This window comes from Brassica napus, chromosome C2 (assembly GCF_020379485.1).
Source record: "Brassica napus cultivar Da-Ae chromosome C2, Da-Ae, whole genome shotgun sequence".
Classification (NCBI taxonomy): Eukaryota; Viridiplantae; Streptophyta; class Magnoliopsida; order Brassicales; family Brassicaceae; genus Brassica; species Brassica napus.
In genome coordinates this window covers 29,905,609-29,931,440 of record NC_063445.1, presented here as the reverse complement: position 1 = coordinate 29,931,440, position 25,832 = coordinate 29,905,609, and the positions used below count along the sequence as shown (strand labels likewise).

Below are 25,832 nucleotides of genomic sequence, written 5' to 3'. Positions count from 1 at the left end.
ATGTTATATAGTGAATATTTATTTGTTATTTATATGCATTTCTCTGTAGTTATTTCATGCTAATGTTACTTTGAACTTTCCATTGCTAGATATGGCCTCAGCTAGCACTACGACTAATTATCCACAACGACTATACAAAAAGGGGAAAACACCTAACCAACAAAAGAGTATGAGTTACTATAGTTATTTGTCAAATTTTCAAATGGTGGAAGTAGGAGTAGGAAACGACGCATGGGATGCACTGAAGAAGTCATCAGTTGGAGTTTTTCCTAGAATTTACGAGCTTGATTTCATATGGTCTGCAAAGGTTGTTCATTACCTCTTAACGCATCAGCTGGTAGTTAGAAAGAACTATGAGATATGGTCGTTAATTGATTGGCAGCCGATTCGTCTCTCTTTGTTAGAGTTTGGTGAGATAACTGGTTTGAATTGTGATATGTTTGATGATGGCGACCTTTGCAAAGTTGACCATAAAGAATTTTGGGCAGAACTGAATGTGTGTACAACTGTTGGTCCTAGTCTGAATGAGTTGCAGTTGGTATTGGGAAGATGCAAGAACTGGAGTCTTGAGAAAAGGATTATGGTAGGACGGTTGTGTATTTTGCATATCGCAATATTTGGCATAGCTCCTACACGTCGGATCCCGTTGGAGTGTGCAAAGCGAGTACTTGATTTTGAAGCTTTCGAGAGATATCCATGGGGTCGAGTTGCATGTAAGAGTTTGATACACTCCATTAAGTGTGTCAGTTATGACGCAAAGAAATCATATACAATGGAAGGATTTGTGTACGTGCTACTCATATGGGGATATGAGGCTGTTACTGGCCTAGGAGAGCAGTACGGAAACAAAATTGTTGGGGCAGAAGTTCCTCTCCTTTCATGGGCTGGATCAAGAAAACGGTTCGTGTCTGACGACTTCATTAGACAAGAAAAAATCAAACACGAAGATAAGGTACCAAATTTGTAATGTTTTATTTCTTGTTTTTGGTGATTTCTTTACTCTTGTTTTTTTTTACTTTTATGTTTGTTTTGACTCTTAAATTGAACGAATCTCACATTCATTTTTTATTTCCAGGTTCGTGTACGGCATTTCTTTTCACACGTTGACGAGAATTTAGTCCCTAAATGGGATGGTGAGCTTGAAGATGAAAATGTGAACCACTTGATCCGTGATATACTTGATGACTGTGTCAATCGTAAAGCATGGGATTTAGTTGAAACTTCTGTTACGAAGAGGACTAAGCGTAAAGAATCTATCCCCATGAATGTTTCAGAGGATTCAGCAAACAAGGATAAGAAGGCTAAACCTATGGAAGATGGTCGGTATAATGTGAGTACAATATTATATTTTGGTATTAAATACTAGTTGGTATGATAAGATTTTCTAAATTCTTCAATGGTTTTAATGTAGGCTGACGGTAATGATACGCCAAGCACTGCGATGTTGACCATGTTGAAGACTCTGACCGAAAAAGTAGACAACATGAACACCAATATGGCTACTAAATTAATGGCTGGTTTGGATGCAGCAATTGGTACGAAGGTTGATGTCATAATTGGTCCCTTAATTGAGAAAGTCGCCATCTTGGAGATGGAAATGCGAAAGATGAAAGGAAAAATGGTACCTGAAGAAACAAAAGAAGCTGCCAACTCCAATGTGAATATCAATGAGGAAGTGACAAGTGATGCTATGGTAAGTTACTTTTAACTTAGTCTTATATTTTTAATTTTGCCTATTAAGATCATATCTAGTTTTCTAGTTTGTCTGAAAATTGTGAGGAGAGTGTAAAAGTCATAGCAATATTTTGTCTTATCTAATTTACATTACGTGCTAGTATTCGTGATTCTATTAAGTTATTGATTAATATTTTTTTTGTGAAGTCTTGGATGGTGGAGATTAAATCCACGTCTCAGGATGGTATACCAGCTCGACATGTTGTTAAGAAAGTGACGAAGACATGCAAAAAAGGTGGAGATATGGGACTTGATAAGAATAATTTGTTTGAGAATAAGGTTTTCAAAACCAAGATACAAGTCCCACATCTACTCGATACTGCCTCTGAGGAAACATGGTCTGATACAAAGCAGCGTGAAAAAATTAGAAAAGTTAGTGATGGCTTAGATGCAATTGCAGCAGCAGCTAGAAAGTTTAATAAGCCTACATCTTCCACGCCTCAGCCGAAGCGCCAAACAAAGTTAGCATCGTCTCAGTTATTTCCATTCATAGGAAATTCTACCGTCAAGCGCATCATCACAGGTGTAATACCATCTGTCTCAGCATATGATCCGTTTGCTGTTGTTGAAGACACTAAAATTCGGAACTTACTACATTTTCTACTGGATGATGAGTATGCTTCTTTTTCTTTTCTCCTGTTGAACAATGTTTCATTACTATTTGTTTTAAGCTATATAATTTTGTTTTAGGGAGGAACCAGACAGAACCTCTGAATGTAGTGTCGAATTTTATAAAGTGCTTATAACTCCAAGAGAAGAGTGGCGTACACCTACATATGGTTGGCTGACTAACTGGGTAAGCATTATTTCTTTACATATGGCTGACTAACTTCAAGCTTTGTTCTTGTTATCTTTTAGAAAATACTGAAAGCATATAGTTATTAGTCTTTTTATTGTTCTTGCTCTAATATATGATTTTGTTTTTAATTATTCTGTTCAGCATATGTGGTCTGCAATGCATATGTTCCATAAGAGATCTCTTTGTGATCCTTCACCGTACCATTCTCAGCGCATTGTGTTTTTGGATCAGTGTGTCGTCATCAAACTTGTCAGTGATTTCAAAGAGTTCAACCCTAAAACGTGGAGTGCAACGGATATATATAAGGGTATTTTCAATGGCACATATCCAGCTGACCGCATCACAAACAAGAAGTGGCTTCAAGATGTTGATCATCTGTATGCATGTCATTTCATAAATGGTAATCACTGGGTTGCTTTAGATATTGACTTGGGGAAGGAAACCATTCACGTGTATGACAGCATTCTTAGCATAGTAGAGGACAATAAAGAAATTCGAAATGTTTGTCGGCCTTTTGCGAAGATGATTCCGACGATTCTGAATGCTATGGTTCCTACTACTCTTCGGAAGAAAAGTGATAAACAATTCGCTGTACGAAGACTGAGAACCGTTCCACAAAATGAAAAACCCGGAGACTGTGGTGTTTATACCATAAAGTACATTGAGTGCTTGGCAATCGGTTGCACATTTGAAGGGTTAAGTGATAAAAACATTCCAGATATTCGAAAGAATCTAGCTGCTGAGATTTATGACGAGGTTGGACAGCCGCAAATAGCTCATTTATTTCCTCATTCACCAATGTAGTATATTAGTATATTTGTGTTAGTTTAGTTTCTCAGTTTTATTAAGGTTAGTAGAGATTTTTTTAGTGAATCCCACTTTGACTCTTTGTTAAATTAAAATTTTTTTAGCACTGATATTTTTGTTTTGTTTGGCACTGTACGTATAAAATATGTTTCAGCTATGATTTACGTATTTGGCACTGTTACAGAGTACTGAAACTGAATATTGTAAGTTTGATAACTTTAAATCTGTCGAATGTCTTCCTCTGAAACTAAAGAAACAAAAGTTCAAAATTTTAAAACACTTGCATAAATCAACTAATCACTAGCTACTTTAACCTTACACGTCTTACAATTATGACCATATTGATGACAACGTGAACATACATGTTCTTTTCTTGGCCTTTTTTTCCCAATAGCTTTCTCCAATGCAGATTTGATTCTCGACTTTTTAGGTCTTCCCGGCTGCGTACTTGCTACCGGGGGCAAACATATCTTCATGGTGACATCTTCTGAAACTGGTGAAACAGCATCTCGAGGCATTATAGAAGTGGAGTATGCATTACATAAATATGACCTATGATAATAGGGATGACAGAGAGAGATGCGAGATGTTTTACGAGACTCCGCTGCAGCAATTGCATGAACACATGGTAACTTCTCGATATCAAAGCGACGACAAGTACATTGTCTCCGTGTCAAATTAACTACATGGAGAGATGATCCACTTGTCACTTGTGAATGATGAAGATCGATTGTTTGTACCGTTAGCGTCTTCGCGTGTGGTACACGTTTCTGTCAAAACAAAAGTTACAACTTCATTACCCAAACTAACTCTTTAAACTGAAAGTAAATAATGGAGAAACTTGAAAATTCTTACCTCCAACATTTTCTCTACCCCACGAGTCAAGGTTGTTTTCATTTTTCCTGCATCAGTCCTTCTATCTGCAAACCACCTCGTCATCATTAACCGGATTGCATCCAAAAGTTTTACAATTGGCAAACTTCTGGAGCTTGATATCACTTTGTTGATTGACTCTGCAATGTTTGTTGTTGTCAAGTTGTATCTATCACCAGGAAAATGCACACGAGCCCACTTTTTTATATCAGCACCTTCCAAATACTTATGTAGTGCTGGATTCAACAACTCGATCTCATGATATATAGTATTGAAATCCGAAATCCTAAAAGCATTTGCAGCTTTTTTAACCAACCGAAATGCATCACCACCTCTGAAACGTAACAATATGTTTTTGTAAAGATGGTATGTGCAGATTCCACGACTAGATTTTGGAAACACCTTTCCAATAGCTTTACCAATAGCTTTATGCCTATCAGATATAAGTGCAAGTTCTTCATCATCTGGAATCACATTGCTAAGCTGTCGGAAGAACCATTCCCAAGAGTTATCATTTTCGGTGTCAACGACTGCAAAAGCAATTGGAAATATTTGAAAATTTCCATCTTGAGCTGTTGCAGTTAGTAGTGTTCCTTTGTATTTTCCCTGCAGAAATGTACCATCCACGATAATTACCTTTCTCATGTAGGGTAATCCATTGATACTAGCACCAAATGCAAGGAACAAATACTTAAATCTGTGGAGCTCATCGACTTCCAAACGCGTGTAAGTTCCAGGATTCGCTCTTCTTATATGATATAGATATGTGGGCAAATCTGAATATCCACTCTCCGGGGAACCTCTAACCATATTTCTTGCACATAGAAGTGTCCTATGGGATTTCCAATAATCCATCTAGTTATAATTTTTTAAAAGAAAAAAATGTTAGCCACATCATAATATATATGTTCAATCAAAACAAAAATAATAAAATTATGTCATTCGATAGACATACCTTGACACCAAATCTCATGTTTAAGGCGTCCCCGACATGTTTTGGGAGAACTTTTGAATCAACACCTCCGACATAGTCCACATACAATAATGTAAGAATTTCTGGAGTTGCTTGTCGGGCACGAGCAGAACGCTCTGTAACAGAACATGAGTGTTCTGGATTGTACACCCGAATAGTAAACTGAGTAGATTCTCCAATTGTGGTGGCTCTTACTCTCCATGTACAGCTTTCAACCCAACACTTGATCACTAATATATCTTGCCTCGATACATCCACTTTAAAGTCAAATTGCTGAAGGACTGACCATATCTTCAACCTAGTCTCCAATGCATCTTTTGTGTCATATCGTTGTCCAACAGCTAGATTCAGCGAATCTAACTCTAACTTAGCATGTTGAGTAATGCTTTTTGCATGAGCGCTCGCGTACGTGGATTCACTCTTCGTACTTGGTGATTTTTTATTTTTGTCTTCTTCAACTTGTATCCCGTACGATGTGAAGTCTTCATCCCCCGAAGATGCTCCATCTGAATCATCACAATAATCAAATATATCATCTTCCTCATCACTTACAGCGACTTCTTCGGCAGCTACATCATCATCTTCTTCCTCCAAATCTATTTCCTTAAGTTCAAGACAAATTCTCATCGGTTCGGTCTTTAGTTGCTCCAAAAATCCAGAAAATTGTCTTTGATTTCCGATATCTATAGGCGGTGTGTTTTGTGGTAATGTCAACAAAACCTTTTTGGGATACATGTAGCTCAATTCCACCTTGTAATTTTGTGTATCGACTTTGTACTCTCTGATCACCATCTGAACAAAATCTTCATAGCAAATCCTATCGTTTACTTCTATAACTTTGCTCTCTTTTTTCTTGTCAACACCAAATAGCCATCTAGTTTCTTGATATATCCATTTACCACATGTAAGAGTAAGTTGCCCCATCTGTGAAAAAAAGATAGGAGAATTGATGGAAAGAAAACATGAACAGCCTAAGAAGAAGAAGACGGCTTGACGTAATAGGTAACGAACTTGATTAGATTTTGTTTAGATTAGGGTTTGATTCAATTTTATTTCTGGTCTAAATTAAGTTATGACTTGGTTTACACAATTAAATTTTGATTTAAATTAAATTTTGATTTGGTTTAAATTAAGTTACGGTTTGGTTTTCGCATTTAAATTATTGTTTGGTTTAAATTAAATCTGATTTACATGGTTTGTCACGATTTTGGTTAATTGGTTAAAATTATATAAGTCTGTCTTCAAAAATAAAAAAAATCTGTGGTCAAAAGTAAATAAATCTGTTGAAGTTTGTTAACTAAATCTATTGAAAAGAAATAAATCGGTTGGAAGTCTATCAAAACTAAATAAATTTGTGGGCAAATGAAAACAAATCTATGAAAACAAAAATAAGTTTGTCAAAAATAAATAAATCTGTGTCTAAAGAGCAAATAAATCTATCAAACCTTAAATAAATCTGTCAACCTTAAATAAATCTGTCAACTTTAGATAAGTCTGTATCTATAAGATATAAATCTGTCAAAATTAAATAAATCTATTGCCAAAGAAAAATAAATCTATCAAATAAATCTGTGAAAATCAAATTAAGTCTATCGATTTTAAATAAGTTCGTGGCAATGTAGAAATAAATCTATGGTTAATAAGTCTGTTGCTTCTTGTAACGTGAATCAAATAAATCTATCAAATGGTAAAATTGTAATTATTATTATTTTTAAAAAAAATTAAAAATTATATTAATGGCAGTTTTGTAATTAGCGTTTTACATAACAAAGAGTCTAAGGGCATTATAGATATCAAAACTAAACCAGTAATTAAAAAAATATTAGAACTAATCTAGTAATAAACTGATAAATTAGGGCTACATTAACTTTTTTCCCAAAAATCAATCATTATAATATAGATGTCTCCGTCGTTCTTTTTCTTTATGGAATATATCATTTTCCGTTTTCACCACCGTTAAACCTAATTGAGGATCTCTAATATTGATGCCGTTGACTGCCAGTTGTAATACACGCGCACACAAAATTTCTCCCCAAATTCACTTTCTCGGTTTCATCGAGTGTGGAGGCGCTGCAATTTGTCCGGTGACCTAGCCGGCGATGGTAGTGTTCTCCCCCTCGCGGACATCGTACATCGTGACGGAATAGCTATTGTCGGCGGCGATTTGAAGTGTATCGGAAGGGCCTTGCTGCGTAGGCTGCGAGAGCGACTTGCTCTGGTGACTCGTCGGGAAGACGACGGTTGGTCTCCGTTAGAGGACGGTGGGGGCACTGTCGGAATCTCGCTTGTCAGTCATAGGTGATGTATTTCTTACCAAAATTTTTGTTCGTCCATGATTGATAGAGATGTCGTTTAACTGATTGCACAAATTGTAGATATGTGTAGTCAAACGAGAGTAAATAGATTGTAGATTCTAGGTAGGGTTCTTATTACTCTGAGATACAGCGATCGATGCGTTTCAATCAACAAATGAGTTTTTGACTCGCTTTTGGGAGCAGATTAAATCGGGCAAGTTCCTCTTTCTTTTTGTATCATTGGTATTTGCGAAAAATTGGTCAGAGTGATATTTTGTTAGGTAGGAGAATTTTGTCTTGTCTGGTGTAGTGAATATCCACTCCAATTTTCTTTTGGTCATCTGTAGCTTTTTTAACAATAGCTATCTTTTGTCCAAATCATGTGTTTTCTTTGTTATTTATTTTGTGGAACTTAACCTCAGGGGGAAGTAATTATTCTCTTTTGAAGATTAAAAGAACGTGTTCACAGAATTTGTTAGATTCCAAGTCTTAATAAGACAGTCGTTGGTAACACACGAGAGGTGCGCATGAATATTCGTGAGTCTGTGATAAACTCATCAAGATTATTTGAACATGATGTAGCCTTCGTGATAAGAAACTGATAGTCTGCAATCACACTTTGGAAACTTCAATTGCTTTCTTTTTACTGGCTGTAGCATCCGTACAACAAACGACATTGTAGCCTGGAGCTGCCTTAAGACCTTTGTTTAAAATTTGCAGATGTTGTCTCATGGCATTTTAATTCAAAAGTTATTGTACCAGGCTTAAATAAATGACTAACACGATCTTGAACTAACCGTATCATAGCAATTATATAATTTTGTCTGCAGAAAAAAGTGAAAGGTGAAATTAACATTCTGATATGATGAACAGATCAAGTGTTGATCAATAATTTAATACGCATCTAAAATATATGCAACATATCAACAAGAGAAATGGTCATAGTAAAATCCAGCAAAAATAATCGGTGGAATTTGTAATTTCGAGGAGAAGAGTACTAACTAAATGCGGTGATGTTAGTGATTAATAACTACTGCATATAAAAACTAAGCATAAAACTGAAAATATCTCTAAATTGAAAATAATACATTTAAAGTTGACCGGTGGAAAGTTGTACTTCCATGTGTGCCAATACATGAAATTGGTTCTCAAGAAAGTTTAATTTAATGGTTTAAATATTTAGAGAAATTCTTTAAGATAATTTTTATTTAATTTTTTTCGGAAAAAAAATCAATGAAGAAAATAACCAAAACAAGTTTTATTAAAAGGTAAAAGTGTATCTTTACCTTTGGGTTAACTAATCTAAACTTAGGATTTAGAGTTAAGGGGTGGAGTTTTGGAGATAGGGTTTCAAATTTTAAAAAATAAAAAATAAATATTAAAATTTTCAAAATGAAAAAGGGCTATTTTGGTCATTTTCTTTCTTGATGGCTATTTTGTGACAAAAACTTAAAAATGACTATTTGAGAGAATTGTCCAATTATTTATGTAGGAATCATATTAGAAATAAAAGGCATTCATTCATTGAAATAATTTATGTCTTCCAATTGTTACTTTGTTTTTTTGTTATTCTATAATATAGTGTTCTTAAAAACATATTTATTTTGGAGAACTCTATGAAACACATATTTGGCACTCTATTTCCATTACATAATATTTCATGCAACCATCGTTTTATATCTAATCTTAATTTAATTTTCTTTCGTATTTTAGATTAGAATACGGAGAAAACTCACTTTTCAATTTTATTAGATCAATATTCTCTATAAGAATTTTTAAGCTAAATGTTTTAGATTTATTTTAAATATAAATTGCTTACATAGAATTGAGATTAGAAGACATCCCTTCATTTAATTAGTTACATCTCTTAGAACAACCATTTCATTCAGTTAAAGTTTTTCAACAGTTTCGTCTTCGAAAATTGTCACTACAAATTGTATAAAAAATCTATGAAATTTGTATGCCATTCAATTTTTTAACATTATATATTTGCATCAGTCATCTGCTATTTACTATATATATATATATATATATATATATATATATATATATATATATATATATATATATATAGATATATATATATATATATATCAATTAATTTGACCCAGAAATGGACAATAGGAACAATGCTTATCGGTTACCCAGAAAAACTTTATTAACTAAGTTACAACGATTTACACAGTACTCGTCGACTATTTAATATTCGATCAGTCATATTATAGAGGTAAAAATATATGTTGCAATAAAAAATCTTTATATCTAAAAGATATTTTCCAGTTATAATAAGGTCAAGATTAATTTTTATTTATAATTGTAAATGGCTTTTTTTTACAAATTACTATTTTTTTATGAATATTTTTTTGGGAGATTATTAAAAGACAACCACAATTTTTTTGTTATTCTTTTGAGTAGCTAATATTGTCAATATTTGATATTTTCCCATAAATTCCTAAATTGATCAGTATTTTAAAATAAAAATATAATAAACTTAAAATAACTCAAACTAATATTCCATATGTGTATAGTATATTTTGCAAACTTGTGTATGGTAAAAATATATAGTTAATAAATGTGGGAGAAAAATGAAACAAGAATAATAAATTTATATAAAAATAAAAAATTATAAAATAAATATATTTTTATTAAATTAAACAGATACAAATTTTAGTAAAGAATGGATTAAATAATGCTATTACTATTTTGATGGGATAAGATCATCTCCAATGGATTATTCTATTTTTTCTTGAAAATATAATAACTTTATAATGGAGTTAGGTTCTTCTCCTATAGTATTCTATTTTAAAATGAAATAGAGTGATAAACAAAAACTAAATGAATTACTCTATTTATGGAACAAATCTATTTTTAGTCTATTATAGAGTGAAAAAGAGTAGGATTACTTCAAACTCTATTTTAGAGTGAAATATAAAGTGGATTTAAATATATTCTAAAATACAGGATATGAGGAGTATTTAGTACAAAAATATATATAAGAGCGTCTTATGTCTCATTCAGGTAGATGCTTGAAAAGTGGAGATTGAAGTCTAAATCAAGAAATCTATATTTATCGATGGATGAAAGCATACTCTGGATTAAATCTTTGGCCAGAAACATTTTGAAACAGTGCTGTAAGTCAATGATAGGTTCCAGAGTACCATATATTGGTTAATGGAATTATGTTTTGTCAATTTGCTTTAGTCTATGGTTTGATGGTTGCACATACTGCAAATACCAATTATGGGTAAAAAAAATACCCCATGCCAAAACAATTATCATGCAGAATGCGAATTAAGGAATCCGCAAAGGCTAATCAAAGAGGTTGACATTCCTAATACTGAACACGAGAGAAGGTCGACCAATCAAACAAAATTTAAAAGTATTAAATAAAAAAATACACATTCTATTAATATTAAATGATTTTTTAGTAAAGAATTTGATGTCCGCGCGAATGCGCGGGTTTGTTTCCTAGTATATATAATAGCACAAAATATAATAACGATTCGAAATTGCTATTGATGAAGGACCTATCATAGCACGAAAAATGAATCGTAAACAATTTATAACAAAAATAAGCGTGCTATAGTGGAGTTAATAATATCACCCAGTTATTGCTACAGTATCCACACATTTCGTAGCGTCACGATAAAACGCTATCGTAGGAGGGTACCCTACGATGGCTGCCGATGACATAGCATTTATGAATTCGCTATGAAAGGTCTACTATAGCATATTTTCCCGCTAAGAATGTACATATTTCTTGTAGTGTTTCTATACTATAGCTGCTCTTCTTGGGCCCATTTAAATCCAGACAAAAAATTTTCACGCATGTGAATGGTGCTTCATTCAACATGCATGGATGGATACATATAGATGCCGACAAACACATCACCACTACCCTTTTTTTCCACTATTAATGGTATGTGATGAAGTCCATCAATGGTATGTGATAGAGTATCCGAAGAAAATTTTAATAATATAAAATTGAAAAAGCAATGAAATAAGAGTAACTCCAACGAGAGATACTCTTTATGGTATCTAAACCATAAAAGAAAAGAAAAAAAAATATAAAAAAATTATAAAAGTGACAGTTTTAGACACAATCGTATCTAAAAAACAACGTAGTTTTAGAACCCCACAACAATTTGTTATACCATGTGTTTGTTTGTAAATAGCTCAATTTTTAAACAATTATTAAAACAAAATTTAGCAATTCAGTTACATTTAAATATCAGTATTATTTGTATAGAATCCTTATTTTACATACCTCACCGATGATAGTTAATAAACCCAAATATCTCTCTCAACCAAGCACGCCGCCAAGCCTCCGTCTGGTCCAGATCCGCCGTTCTCCGGTGTTTGGCGCTCCTCGCCGGCACCGGAGATGATTTCCTTGTCTTCTTTCATCTATGGCTGTAGCAGTTGGTGGTACTTAGTTTGCTCTCCGGCGACATCTCTTCCCCATCAGGTTCATGCTCGTCTGAGGAACGAGGAGATTAGAGGTTTGTCTTTCGTCTTGTTTAAAGAGGTATCGTGTCTCTAGCGCCGGTGAAATTCGATGGATGGAACCGGTTTCGAGTTTCCTCAGATATGTGTCCTCTGCTCTTGTTTCTCTCGGGAGTTTGAATCTAAAGCTTCCATGTTGGGTTTTAGTGTTTGTCTTCGGTCTTGTTTCAGTTACGGTGTAAGCGGTGGTGTAACGGTGGCGTAGTGTTGTGTGGTGAGCAGAACATGCCTACATCCTTCAGAAGTTTCAGATCTCCTGTCACCTCTCCATATCAGTTAAGGAGTCCTTCTCCCGGCCTTTTAATAAGTGTGTTTCCCGGATGATCTTATGTTTCTCTGTTCCTCGGTGGCTTCGTTCCTTGAAGCAATACAGAGAGGTTGAGGTCTTAGGCCTGCCGACGAAGGTTTGGTTGAGAAGGGGCGTTTAATCTCAGGTGTTTGTTTCCTCTCGAATTTGGTAGGCTTTGTGGTTCTGGCTTGGTACCGTGATGATGTGGTCATCAGATCAGCAACTGAACCGGAGGTCAACCCAAAGCCCTTCTCAACCAGTCAAGGCGCCAAGCAGAACACATGTTCACTAAAAATGCCGTATCTTACAAACTAGGAGGGTTTAAGTCACAAGACAAATTTTAATGGACTCTACACTCAAGAAGGAGTCCAGCCCATTTGGAATCAGTCCAAAATATTCACGGAGCAAGAAGTTATAAATTTTACAAGTCAGAGGTTTTACAGCCCGTCCATCTGCGAGTACCCGACTTTAGAAGGAGATTTAAGCTCAAGTAAGGAGCGGCCTGAAGCAAAGCCCATCATAGGATTCAATAGGAGGTTATCAGATTTCCAGAAAGCCCAAGATCAGGAGAAATGGCCACGGAATTATGAAGTTATGATCCAATCTCCAAAACCGATCAATCCAGTTCTACACTTGCCTCAATTGGAAGCTAACCGGTTCAATCAGCTTCAAACCAGACATTGGCGACCAGGAGATCATTTCAACCAATCAGGAGATATTCTAGGAGTCCAGGAGGAGTTCTGCAAGTTCATACCATGCACCAGCAACCATTGGATCAGGAGGATCCTCATTTACTCAAACCTGCCTTATTTGGAGCAAACCGACATTAATGTCCAACAGCTCTTTTCTCTTCAAATCAGGCACGAGATCAGAACCTATCAAGCACCCAGGAAGGTCCCAAGGAAGCTCTCTTATCCATTAAAACCGTCCAGGTTCAAGAAGAATCAAGTTTCTCACTTGGAGCCAAAATCCCATAAAAGGCTCCAACGGCTAGTTTTTCGATTTTGTTACTTTTCTTGATTTGTTTCCTTTTCTATTTGTTTTAGAACGTTAGGACCTTTGTCTCTGAGCCTTATATAAGCTACTAGACGTCCATTGTAAAGAGCACCCTTAATCACCAAGTTAATAGAAAGTTTATTCAGTTTTATCAAAGTTGTTCTTTGTATAAAATAACGGTCTTTAGGATTCAAAGAGAGATTCTTTGCTGTCTTATTGATTTCTTGAGTCTAGTTTGTTTGTGCAAATCAAACAAGCTCAGTACACAGATTGAGAGAGTCAGTCACTTCGATCCATCATTCCATCAGATTGAGAGATTCAATCAAACCTTTCTCCGCAAATCCACTTCAGTTCATCATCTAATCAAGCTGAGAGTGATACACATCCAGCAGCTTGATTCCATCCTATCCTTTGTTTATTTATCTTGTTTTATTATCATCATCATCATCATTTCATTCTTTTTCATATTTGTTTCTGTTTGCATCATAAAAACTCTAAACTCATAAAAATCGGTTCTCTTTGTTTTCAGGTTTAAACCTTGGTTCCACCATTTTTATCAATTCGTGGGTTACCCCATGCCCCCCCCCCCCCCCCCCCTGTGCCTACAACATTTTGGTATCAGAGCTTAAGCTCCTGACTCAGGTGATATCTATCCTTGCATCTCATACTTGCTTGCATTTGTTTTTCCATTCATAAACCGAAAGTCCATAAAAACTGTTTCTTTTTGTTTCAAGTTTTGTTTCTGCATATTTTTGTTCTTGCTGTTCATCATACTTTAAAGCCACGAAAAAAAAAAGAAAAAGTTTTGTTTGATTCATTTAAAAATCGAAAATCCCAAAAGAAAGTGTTTGCATTCATTAGTTTCCATAAAAGAAAATCCCATAAAAATTTCTGTTTTGAATTTGATTCCTTTTCATTTGCATTCATAAATTCAAAAGCCAAAAGAAATCATCCTAGTTATTGTTTCATACCATTTCTACTTGTCCATTTCGTGATTGCATCAGAAAAGAAAAAAGAAAATATTTTTAAGCTTTAGTTTATATCATTTGCATATTTAATTGTTGCATTTCATCCCAAAAAAATTCATAACAAATTCAGCATTAGTTTGCTTTCCATATTTTCTTTTCATTTGTGTTAATTGTCATTTATTATTGTTTCATTTCGAGATTTGCATTAAGAAAACCAAAAGAAAATTCATTTTGCATAATTTATTTCATTTCGGTTCAACATTGCTTATTTTCTCGATTTAGTTTTAATTAGCTTGCATTTTGGTTCTTATTCTGATCCAACCATAAATTCTCTATTCTTCACTTGATCTTTGTTATTTCTTGCAGGAAGAAATGGAACAATTAGCACAAAGCCAAGCCTTATTGGCCTCTCAAAAACAACTGTTGGCTGCTATGAAGGGTGTACAAGATCAGATTTCTCAGCTGGAGAAAAGAAACAAGGCACAAGGCCAACGACCACACCAAGGAGAAAGAAGATTTGGAGATGCACTAGATGCTGGCTATGTTGAGTCCAAGCCACCAGATCCTTCATGGATCACCAAACACCAAACTTCTTATACTCATGAATACTCAAATAATTCTTATCATGATTATAACTCTGCTGATGATGTTAATATTTATTCTTTTTCAGGAAGTAGTTGGTCAAGTGAGTATCTAACATGGGAAAGAACCATGGATGATTGGTTTACATACTATGGCGTGCCAAAGAAGGAGAGGCTAGCTCATGCCATCAAGCAACTTTCTGGAAAAGCTTACTCATGGTGGAAAAGAGTAGATAAGACACATGGTAAAAGTCCAGAAGAGGTTGTCACCAACTGGGAAGATCTTAAAGATGTCATGATCAGGAAATATATGTCATCACGTCCCTCACCAGAAGTCAGAGAAAGATACCCAAGAAGGTTTTCAAGCCATGGGTATAAAGAGGCAAAGAGAAGAGTACCAAAAGAAGACCATAGAAGCTTGTTCCATCAAGACCAGATTCGGCCAGACAAGAAGTCCACGGTTTTCTATGATCAATACCAACCTTATGAGGTCGCAAAGTCCATGGAGAAGAACCTTTTCAGCCCAGACACATTGGCTAGACACAAAGAAAAATCAGACAAACCAATTCTTCAAGGAAAGGCCAAGGTAAGTCCTATACTTGATAAATTTGTTTATAAATCATCTCCCACTGGTATGAGTCACTTGTCTTTGTCCAAGAATGTTAAGACAGGTCCTGAGGTCCAGAAAGATACGAACTCAACATCCTTGTTGGAATCAAAAGCTGTCCATGACTTAAGGAATAAAGAGATTCCAAGCCCAAAGAAAGAAGAGACAACAAGCCAATGTAAGTCTTCTAACTCTAAAAATTTAAAAGATCAGACATGTTATAGATGTCATAAAAGAGGACACTTTGCTGTAGTTTGTCCAAGTAAACAAGTATTGATAGAGACATCACTAGAAAAGAAAACAGATTTATCTTTGAAAAGTGATAGTTTTATTCAATATGATTTATTGGTTCCAAATTCTTGTATAATGCACTTGTCTTTGTCAAAGGGTGTTGTAACAGGACTTAAGGAGCAAGAATTTAAAGAAGAAGAACCACCAGGCGTGACTCTTGTGATGGACCAGAAGATTGTTCAAGAGACAATGCAGTCCATATTGTTTAAAGAAGCAAAACCAAAACAATACCAACGTAAGGCTTTAGAATCTCAAAAGAGAATGAAAGCTGACTTGCTCTATCTTGGTGCAGATTATATAGTTTCAAGGTCGAAACCTTGTCAAGAGGGAGGGGATGATGTGGTCATCAGATCAGCAACTGAACCGGAGGTCAACCCAAAGCCCTACTCAACCAGTCAAGGCGCCAAGCAGAACACATGTGCACTAAAAATGCCGTATCTTACAAACCAGGAGGTTTTAAGTCACGAGACAAATTTTAATGGACTCTACACTCAAGAAAGAGTCCAACCCATTTGGAATCAGTCCAAAATATTCATGGAGAAAGAAGTTATGAATTTTACAAGTCAGAGGTTTTACAGCCCGTCCATCTGCGAATACCCGACTTTAGAAGGAGATTTAAGCTCAAGTAAGGAGCGGCCTGAAGCAAAGCCCATCATAGGAGTCAATAGGAGGTTATCATCTTTCCAGAAAGCCCAAGATCAGGAGAAATGGTCACAGAATTATGAAGTTATGATCCAATCTCCAAAACCGGTCAATCCAGTTCTACACTTGCCTCAATTGGAAGCTAACCGGTTCAATCAGCTTCAAACCAGACATTGGCGACCAGGAGATCATTTCAACCAATCAGGAGATATTCTAGGAGTCCAGGAGGAGTTCTGCAAGTGTGAAGATGAAGCAATAAAGATCTAGAGTGTATGAAGATGAAGCAATAAGATATGGAAATGAAGCAATAAGAAACAAGAGGGAATTAGGCGAGTTCAAATGAAGCATGAGCTGTGTTGCCTTGTGTTCCAAGTCTGTCCCCTAGGTGAAGTACAAGACAAAGATAAGGAAACTGAATTACAATAATCAGAAGGAGATGTCTTGTGCTGTGTGGGACAAACAAGAGAGAGAGCCGTTGGAGTGTGAAGATGTCACATGAAGGATCAGCTCACATGGGTTGGTTAAGGTTCCCAAGTCAATGGAGATGTTTAGGACATGTCACTGTCCGGGACCAGCCTGCACAAGATCAGACTTGTCCTCCTCTCCCCTTGTTTATTATTTGTCTAGTTTATTATATCTCATGTACTTGTAACCTCTTTATATATGGGATGTTCCCATAAACAAATCAAGCAATGGAATAAGAGATTCCTTCTTCATATTCTCTCATTTGCAATACTCTCTCTCTCTTTCTTATTTTTACTCAAACTCCTTAATCTCTTTGAACTTATCACATAAACCATCTCATAAATCACTAATTCTCACATGATATCAGAGCAATTAAGCTCTTGAAACCTATTACTTCCGCAAACCTTTACTCTGATTATTTCTTACAAAAATATTTTCTAGTTTCTCTCACCATTCTTGAACTGTTCTTGAGTTGTTCTTGATGGATTCTGGAGAAAATTCAAAAAATTTTGTGATTCCAGCTACCCTTAAGGGAGCTAACTACCTGTTGTGGGGCAAGACTTGCTAAGACAGCTCTTGGTGGCAGAGGCTACTGGGATATTGTTGAAGAAGGCAAGAACCCAAAGAAAACAACCTTAGGAGAGGATGGTAGAGAAGTGGTGGTGAGTGAAGCTGGCGACAAGAAGAAGAATCAAGAGGACCTCATGGTGCTGTCTATTCTTCAGTTCAGTCTTGATGCTCCACTCCAGGAAGCTTATGGCTATTGTGAAACCTCCAAAGACATATGGGATACACTCAAGAAGGTCTATGGAAACCAGTCCAACATCAGTAGGGTGTTTGAGGTCAAGAGGGCTATCAATACTCTAAGTCAAGAGGACAATGAATTTGATAAACACTTTGGGAAGTTTAGATCCCTGTGGGCTGAGCTAGAGATGCTAAGGCCAGCAACCATTGATCCAGATGTGTTGAATGAAAGGAGAGAACAAGACAAGGTGTTTGCTCTTCTCTCTACTCTCAATCCTGGATACAATGACCTCATCAAGCATATTCTAAGAGACAAGGAACTCCCATCCCTTGAAGAAGTGTGTGCTCGGATTCAAAAAGAACAAGGATCAGTGGGGCTCTTTGGAGGCAAGCGAGACTTGGTACTTGCAAACAAAGCTGAAGGAGTTGCAAATAAAGGTACCTACAAGACTGAAGACAAGAAGGTGTGGATATGCGATCATTGCAAGAAGAGAGGCCATGGAAAGGACAAGTGATGGATCCTCCATCCTCACCTCAAGCCACAGAAGTTCAGAGCCAACTACAATGATACAAGAGCCAACTTCTCTGGTGACATGGGAGAGCCATCTACTCAAGCAAGCATGCGCCAAGCTCCAGCAGGTGGTGAAGGCAAAGCAATGGCGTCTAGTGGCAAACTGACCTTGAGGAACAATCAAGATGAAGTCATCAGGCACTCTGACATTGAGGCTCTCATCAAACTCCTCAAAGACAACTCTGGTAACAAACTTGGTACCTCTTTACATGCCTCCACTTGTGGTATCTTGCTGAATGCTTTAACTGAACCTAAAATTACAAAACCATTGGTTATAGATTCAGGGGCAAGTCATCACATGATTAGTGATCTTAGCTTAATTAAAAATATTGTTCCTGCCCTAGGAAATGTTATGATAGCTAATGGAGAGAAAGTACCAATCAAAGGTGTAGGTGATCTTAGGCTATTTGATAAAGATTCTAAAGCTTTCTACATGCCTAGTTTTACCTCTAACTTGTTATCAGTTAAAAGAGCTACTAATGACTTGAATTGTAGTGTTACTTTCACTCCAAATGATGTCTACTTTCAGGATATTGAAACTAGTAGGTTGCTTGGCAAAGGTGTAACCAAGGGAGACTTGTACTTACTTGAAGACACTAAGCTCTCAGCCGATTTATCTTATGCTCTAAATTCCATTTCTACTTTACCTAAAGATGTATTATGGCATGCTAGATTAGGACATCCCCATTCTCGTGCTTTGAACATCATGCTTCCTAGTATTTCCTTTAAAAGTGATTGTGAGGCTTGTATCCTAGGCAAACATTGCAAGAGTGTGTTCCCTAGATCAAGTACTATTTATGAAAATTGCTTTGACTTAATCAACTCTGATGTATGGACAGCTCCATGCATATCTAGAGAACATCATAAGTATTTTGTGACCTTTATAGATGAGAAATCAAAGTATACATGGATCACATTATTACAATCTAAAGATAGGGTCTTAGAAGCTTTCATAAATTTTCAAAACCATGTATCTAATCACTTTAATGCCAAGATTAAGATTTTGAGATCAGATAATGGAGGAGAATACACAAGCAATACCTTCAAACAACACTTAGCCAAACATGGGATGATCCACCAAACTAGCTGCCCATATACTCCACAACAAAATGGTGTAGCAGAGAGAAAGAATAGACATCTCATGGAGGCGGCAAGGAGTATGATGTTCCACACAAGTGTGCCCAAACGTTTTTGGAGAGATGCAGTCCTAACAGCATGCTATCTAATCAATAGGATCCCCACAAAAGTCCTTCAAGATCAATCTCCTTATGAGGTACTTAACAAAAACAAATCATCTATAGATCATATGCGTGTGTTTGGGTGTCTTTGTTTTGTTTTGATACCAGGAGAACAAAGAGATAAGTTGTCAGCTAAGAGCATAAAGGCAATCTTTATTGGATACTCTCCCCACCAGAAGGGCTATAAATGTTATGTACCAGAGACCAGGAGGGTCTTAATCTCAAGAGATGTGAAATTTGTGGAATCTAGAGGCTACTATGATGGAAAGAGTTGGGAAGAGGTAGAGAACCTGTCCCACTCAGCCTCGGATAGAGCTAACAACCTAAGGAGAGTAATGGAAAGACTTGGAATCAGTATACACCAAGATCAATGAGCCACTACACCTGAGGCCAATCAATCCACGCCATCTACTGAGGTTGATACTGATGTGATTGAGATTCCTCACCTTGATCCTGAGGGGGACAATCAAGCTGAACACTATCAAGAGGATTCAACAAGTCATGATCAAGCTGAGCATCATACACAAGAGGAGCAGGATCATCACGTGACTCAAGAGGAGCCAGTAGTGATTGCAAGTCAGCCTCAGCCTAATATTGATCAAGCTGCAATTGATCAAGCTGCAATTGAGGCTCCAAGAAGAAGTTCTAGGATCAGAAAGCCGGTTGATCTAAATTGGAAGAACAATAGGGTCTACTTCAATGCTCAAGCTGTGGCTCATCCCATACAAGGAGTGTGCTCTCTAGCTCATTATCCCCAAGAACATGTGGTGTTTATTGGAGAGTTGGATCAGGAATACATTCCAAGGTCTTATGAAGAAGCTATGGAGCATGAGGAATGGAAAGAATCAGTGGGCAGTGAGACTAATGCCATGATCATCAATGATACATGGTATGAAGCTGAACTACCTAAAGGCAAGAGAGCTGTAACAAGCCGCTGGATCTTCACCATCAAGTACAATGCTGATGGGACAGTAGAGAGGCGCAAGACAAGGCTAGTAGCAAGAGGCTTCACTCAAACATATGGAGAGGATTATCTAGATACCTTTGCACCAGTGGCTAAACTTCACACCATAAGGATAATCCTATCCTTGGCTGTCAACCTAGAGTGGGATCTATGGCAAATGGATGTGAAGAATGCTTTCCTACAAGGAGAACTAGAAGATGAGGTCTACATGAGGCCACCTCCTGGCCTAGAACACCTAGTGAAACCTGGAAATGTTCTTAGACTCAAGAAGGCTATCTATGGATTGAAACAATCACCTAGAGCATGGTACCACAAGCTCAGCACCACACTCAATGGAAGGGGCTTTGTGAAATCTGAGGCAGATCATACTCTCTTTACACTCACCAGAAAGCAAGGGATTGTTGTGATCTTAGTATATGTTGATGATATCATCATCACCGGGAGTGACAAAGAAGGTATACTCTTAACTAAAGCTTTCCTTAAATCATCTTTTGATATCAAAGACTTGGGAGAGTTAAAGTATTTTCTAGGAATTGAGATGTGCCGATCCAAGGATGGGCTATTCTTAGCCCAAAGAAAGTACACACTTGATCTTCTGAATGAGGCAGGTGATCTAGGAGGAAGAGCAGCCAAGACTCCACTAGAAGATGGGTATAAGGTGCTTCGTGAGGGGGAGATTGAAGACTAGCCCTATGCTGATGTGCAACACTATAGGAGAATGGTGGGAAAGTTGATATACCTCACCATCACCAGGCTTGATGTATGCTTTGCAGTCAACCAAGTAAGCCAGCATATGCAAGCTCCCAAGATACACCATTGGAACATGGTTGAGAGAATCCTAAGATACCTAAGAGAGGCGCCAGGGCAAGGAGTATGGATGGGATGCAACAAAAGCACAGAGATAGTTGGGTATTGTGATGCTGATTGGACAGGGGACAGAGTGGATAGGAGATCCACCACAGGCTATTGTACATTCATTGGAGGCAATCTTGTTACTTGGAAGAGCAAGAAACAAAAGATAGTGTCATGCTCAAGTGCTGAAGCTGAATATAGGGCAATGAGGAAGCTCACTAATGAGTTGATCTGGATCAGGAACCTACTTCAAGACTTGGGTATAGAGACATCAACTCCAATCACCATGCATTGTGATAATCAAGCTGCAATACACATAGCTTCCAACAATGTGTTCCATGAGAAAACTAAACACATTGAGGTGGACTGTCATAAAGTTAGGCAAGCAGTGGAACAAAGGATCATCTTACCTTGCTACACAAGGAGTGAGGATCAACTAGCTGACATCTTCACTAAGGCTGCAAGCACCAAGGTTTGCGAGTTCATACATTCCAAGTTAGGACTCGTAGATCTTTCATCACACTGATCCTCTTAGCCATGAAGTGTTCTACTCTTTTTTCTTAGCTTGGTTTTTATCCCATGAGGTTTTTCCAAGCTAAAGGTTTTAATGAGGGAATGCTTCATGGTTTCCAAGCTTGACCAGTCCCTATGGTCAAGCTTGAGGGGGAGTGTGAAGATGAAGCAATAAAGATCTAGAGTGTATGAAGATGAAGCAATAAGATATGGAAATGAAGCAATAAGAAACAAGAGGGAATTAGGCGAGTTCAAATGAAGCATGAGCTGTGTTGCCTTGTGTTCCAAGTCTGTCCCCTAGGTGAAGTACAAGACAAAGATAAGGAAACTGAATTACAATAATCAGAAGGAGATGTCTTGTGCTGTGTGGGACAAACAAGAGAGAGAGCCGTTGGAGTGTGAAGATGTCACATGAAGGATCAGCTCACATGGGTTGGTTAAGGTTCCCAAGTCAATGGAGATGTTTAGGACATGTCACTGTCCGGGACCAGCCTGCACAAGATCAGACTTGTCCTCTTCTCCCCTTGTTTATTATTTGTCTAGTTTATTATATCTCATGTACTTGTAACCTCTTTATATATGGGATGTTCCCATAAACAAATCAAGCAATGGAATAAGAGATTCCTTCTTCATATTCTCTCATTTGCAATACTCTCTCTCTCTCTTTCTTATTTTTACTCAAACTCCTTAATCTCTTTGAACTTATCACATAAACCATCTCATAAATCACTAATTCTCAGAGCAAGTTCATACCATGCACCAGCAACCATTGGATCAGGAGGATCCTCATTTGCTCAAACATGCCTTATTTGGAGCAAACCGACATTAATGTCCAACAGCTCTTTTCTCTTCAAATCAGGCACGAAATCAGAACCTATCAAGCACCCAGGAAGGTCCCAAGGAAGCTCTCTTATCCATTAAAACCGTCCAGGTTCAAGAAGAATCAAGTTTCTCACTTGGAGCCAAAATCCCATAAAAGGCTTCAACGGCTAGTTTTTCGATTTTGTTACTTTGTTTGATTTGTTTCCTTTTCTATTTGTTTTAGAACTTTAGGACCTTTGTCTCTGAGCCTTATATAAGCTCCTAAACGTCCATTGTAAAGAGCACCCTTAATCACCAAGTTAATAGAAAGTTTATTCAGTTTTATCAAAGTTGTTCTTTGTATAAAATAACGGTCTTTAGGATTCAAAGAGAGATTCTTTGCTGTCTTATTGATTTCGTGAGTCTAGTTTGTTTGTGCAAATCAAACAAGCTCAGTACACAGATTGAGAGAGTCAATCACTTCGATCCATCATTCCATCAGATTGAGAGATTCAATCAAACCTTCCTCCGCAAATCCACTTCAGTTCATCATCTAATCAAGCTGAGAGTGATACACATCCAGCAGCTTGATTCCATCCTATCCTTTGTTTATTTATCTTTTTTTATTATCATCATCATCATCATTTCATTCGTTTTCATATTTGTTTCTGTTTGCATCATAAAAACTCTAAACTCATAAAATCGGTTCTCTTTGTTTTCAGGTTTAAACCTTGGTTCCACCATTTTTATCAATTCGTGGGTTACCCCCCCCCCCCCTGTGCCTACAACACGTGAACTGGAGGTTCTGGTATGTTGAGTTTGGTTTCGTTGTATTGGTCACTGCATCGTTTACTCTCTCTTGTGCTTGTGTGGGTTTCGGCAAGAGTTCCGGCTGTTTCAATGATTAGACGACTTTCTTCTTTCTCCTTGTCTAGGATTGTTTATGGGTTTAGATGTAGGAGTGTAGTTTTATCTAGTGATCATTGTAGTTGTTAGTGATCATTGTAGTTGTTATGTGTTGCCCGTTGTTTGGGTTCTAGCTTCCCTTTTGTGGGCTAAGTTTCCGGAGATTTTAAGGTGTTTCCGCCGGTTTAGATTCCACCCTTGTATATTTCCCAGTTTTATAAATCAAATTCAGATGAAAAAAAAACATACCTCACCGATCCCCTATATATTATTCGTGAAACATTACAACTTCTTTTTGTAACCACGTGTCATCACTTGGATGATTCTTAGAATTATTAGAGAAATATGTTGGTTCATCTAATTATATAATAAGGTTTTTATTAAACTAACCATAAATTCATTATTAATGTTATTTATTATTTTCTTAAATAAAGATTACGGAATTGCCTAATGTGGCTAAAGTATATATGACAATTAATGATTTTGAATAATAAAGATCTGATAAAAAAAATAATGTATTTTCTATCAAATTTTTTTAATTTTAAACTATTAAAATAATTTAAAGAAAAATCACAATAACCATATTATAAAAATTTAGATTTTTCTGTATATGTTATATTTTGAATTTTAAAAAATGACTATAAATTACTAAAACTGTTAAAAGTCTCACATTCAAATTTTGTGATCCATGGTTTAAAATTTTTGTTACGACAAAATACAAATGATTACAAAATCATATAAATAAAAGTCTAATTTAATTAATCATTAAGATTTAAAATATATATGTATATATCATTCTAAATTAAACTATAAACCATATTGAATAAATAAATAAATATTTTAATTTCAAAATTTACTTTGAATAATTTTTTTTGATAAAAGTTTTGAACTAACATTGATAAATTTTTTTAAATTATAAATTACTAAAATTATTAATCCCACAATGAAAATTTTGTTATCAGTAATTTAAAGTTTTTGTTATTAAAGATACACATGATCAAAAAACATATGAGTAGAAAGCATCATTTAATAGACATTAATATTAAAAATATACTATGTATGTTAATATCATTTAAATTTAATTACATATCCTATCAAATTTTTTAAAAAATTGTTTGGATTAATAAAATTGATTTATACGTTCGCATCAATTTAATTATATATGTAATAGTTACTGACTTTTAATTATTCAATATATATTTATTATTTCATAAATATATATTTATTATTTCATAATATGTAAAAACATATAATACATAAAATAATTTTTATATATAATGTTTATTTTGCGCAAGGCGCGGGTATTAATCTAGTAAAGGTGCTATAAAGATACAATTTTTTGACATTTTAGAAACTCCGCACCAATATGTCTATTTTCGTCGGACAATTGTTTTCACTAAATAAAAATATTAATTTTTCAATTTTAAAAAACTTGGTTCTACCGATGTGTATCTAAAGAACACACATGCAAAATTCGAGACGAGGACATGTTTACATATTATAAGATTGTTTAATCTCGAAAGATAACGATGAACCATCATTGATGGGATCATCAGGATTCATGAACATCCATGACAATCAACACAATTACTACATACATAATGCATGTATAGATACTATTCTTGAGGTCCAAATATCTTTTCCTGGCATCTACACATCCACTTTACCGGATAGTATGGTTCACGATCATCATCATGAGCACCATGAATGTCAAATAGATAAGGAAGGCAAGGCTTGCAATTCAGGCACTTGTTTCCACACGCGGGAGGCTCTGAACCAATAACCGATTCCTTCCTCTTTAGTTGTTGATCATGAGCGCCTGCTATAAATCAGAGATAACTTCATATATGAGTTTTTTTTTTTTAATAAAGGGAAAATTCTATAAGGGAGATGGATATGTACATACCAGACATGCAGTGTGGATATAGGAGTGAAGAGAAGATGTTAACAATGAAAAATGCAGCTCTAAAACCACGTCGTTTATATTTTAGCGACGTGACCATTTCTTCAATATTCCTCAAACACACAATGCATGTGTTATAGAGAGCATATAAACATGCTTTGGTACATAGATATATATACTAAGTAGCAACGTATGGGTTGGTGCATAATTAAGTATATACTACTTATATATATATATATATATATATATATATATATAGGTGAATGTGCATAGATAAAGTTGCATGGGAAAAGAGCCTGTCCCCTCTTCCCGCTGGCCAGTTCGGCTATATATTGATTGCATGTCGATCGTAAACGTGAAATTAAAAGGGTAAACATTAGTTAATTTTCTTAATGAAAAAGCATCGGATTAATTGAGCAGGCAGGGCCGGCTGAGGAGGGGAAAAAGCGGTGCGACCGCCCCGGGCCCAAGCATGTGTCCCCCGTATATTAATAGTTAAGGGGTCCAATTTTTTA

At 36.0% G+C, this 25,832-nt stretch overlaps 3 protein-coding genes across 3 annotated transcripts; 1 reads left to right on the top strand and 2 right to left on the bottom strand.

The window, feature by feature from the left end:
- The first annotated feature begins 202 nt into the window (after positions 1 to 202).
- On the top strand, positions 203 to 3,337 carry LOC106374127. Its single transcript, XM_013814218.2, has 6 exons — positions 203 to 952; positions 1,076 to 1,330; positions 1,412 to 1,693; positions 1,882 to 2,348; positions 2,425 to 2,530; positions 2,675 to 3,337. The coding sequence occupies exons 1-6, from the start codon at positions 203 to 205 to the stop codon at positions 3,335 to 3,337; spliced, it is 2,523 nt and encodes an 840-aa protein (XP_013669672.2).
- Positions 3,338 to 3,633: 296 nt separating this feature from the next.
- LOC111207965 lies at positions 3,634 to 6,110 on the bottom strand. The gene is made up of 4 exons (XM_048748959.1): positions 5,169 to 6,110; positions 4,834 to 5,068; positions 4,196 to 4,743; positions 3,634 to 4,110 (listed from the first exon to the last, which is right to left on the bottom strand). The coding sequence occupies exons 1-4, from the start codon at positions 6,108 to 6,110 to the stop codon at positions 3,634 to 3,636; spliced, it is 2,202 nt and encodes a 733-aa protein (XP_048604916.1).
- Positions 6,111 to 24,687: 18,577 nt separating this feature from the next.
- LOC125581887 (EPIDERMAL PATTERNING FACTOR-like protein 8) lies at positions 24,688 to 25,516 on the bottom strand. The gene is made up of 2 exons (XM_048748071.1): positions 25,321 to 25,516; positions 24,688 to 25,233 (listed from the first exon to the last, which is right to left on the bottom strand). Exons 1-2 carry the CDS (start codon positions 25,415 to 25,417, stop codon positions 25,031 to 25,033), a joined length of 300 nt encoding a protein of 99 aa, XP_048604028.1. The 5' UTR covers positions 25,418 to 25,516; the 3' UTR covers positions 24,688 to 25,030.
- Positions 25,517 to 25,832: the final 316 nt, after the last annotated feature.

Bases quoted from the DNA above. Each gene is read 5' to 3' on its own strand.
- LOC106374127 (XM_013814218.2), top strand. From the start codon at position 203: ATGGTGGAAGTAGGAGTAGGAAACGACGCATGGGATGCACTGAAGAAG. The intron at 953-1,075 runs GTACCAAATTTG...TTTTATTTCCAG, and splicing joins AAATCAAACACGAAGATAAG to GTTCGTGTACGGCATTTCTT. The intron at 1,331-1,411 runs GTGAGTACAATA...GTTTTAATGTAG, and splicing joins TGGAAGATGGTCGGTATAAT to GCTGACGGTAATGATACGCC.
- LOC111207965 (XM_048748959.1), bottom strand. From the start codon at position 6,110: ATGGGGCAACTTACTCTTACATGTGGTAAATGGATATATCAAGAAACT. The intron at 5,069-5,168 runs GTATGTCTATCG...AATTATAACTAG, and splicing joins ACATGAGATTTGGTGTCAAG to ATGGATTATTGGAAATCCCA. The intron at 4,111-4,195 runs GTAAGAATTTTC...TTGTTTTGACAG, and splicing joins GGGTAGAGAAAATGTTGGAG to AAACGTGTACCACACGCGAA.
- LOC125581887 (XM_048748071.1), bottom strand. From the start codon at position 25,417: ATGGTCACGTCGCTAAAATATAAACGACGTGGTTTTAGAGCTGCATTT. The intron at 25,234-25,320 runs GTATGTACATAT...GATTTATAGCAG, and splicing joins ATATCCACACTGCATGTCTG to GCGCTCATGATCAACAACTA.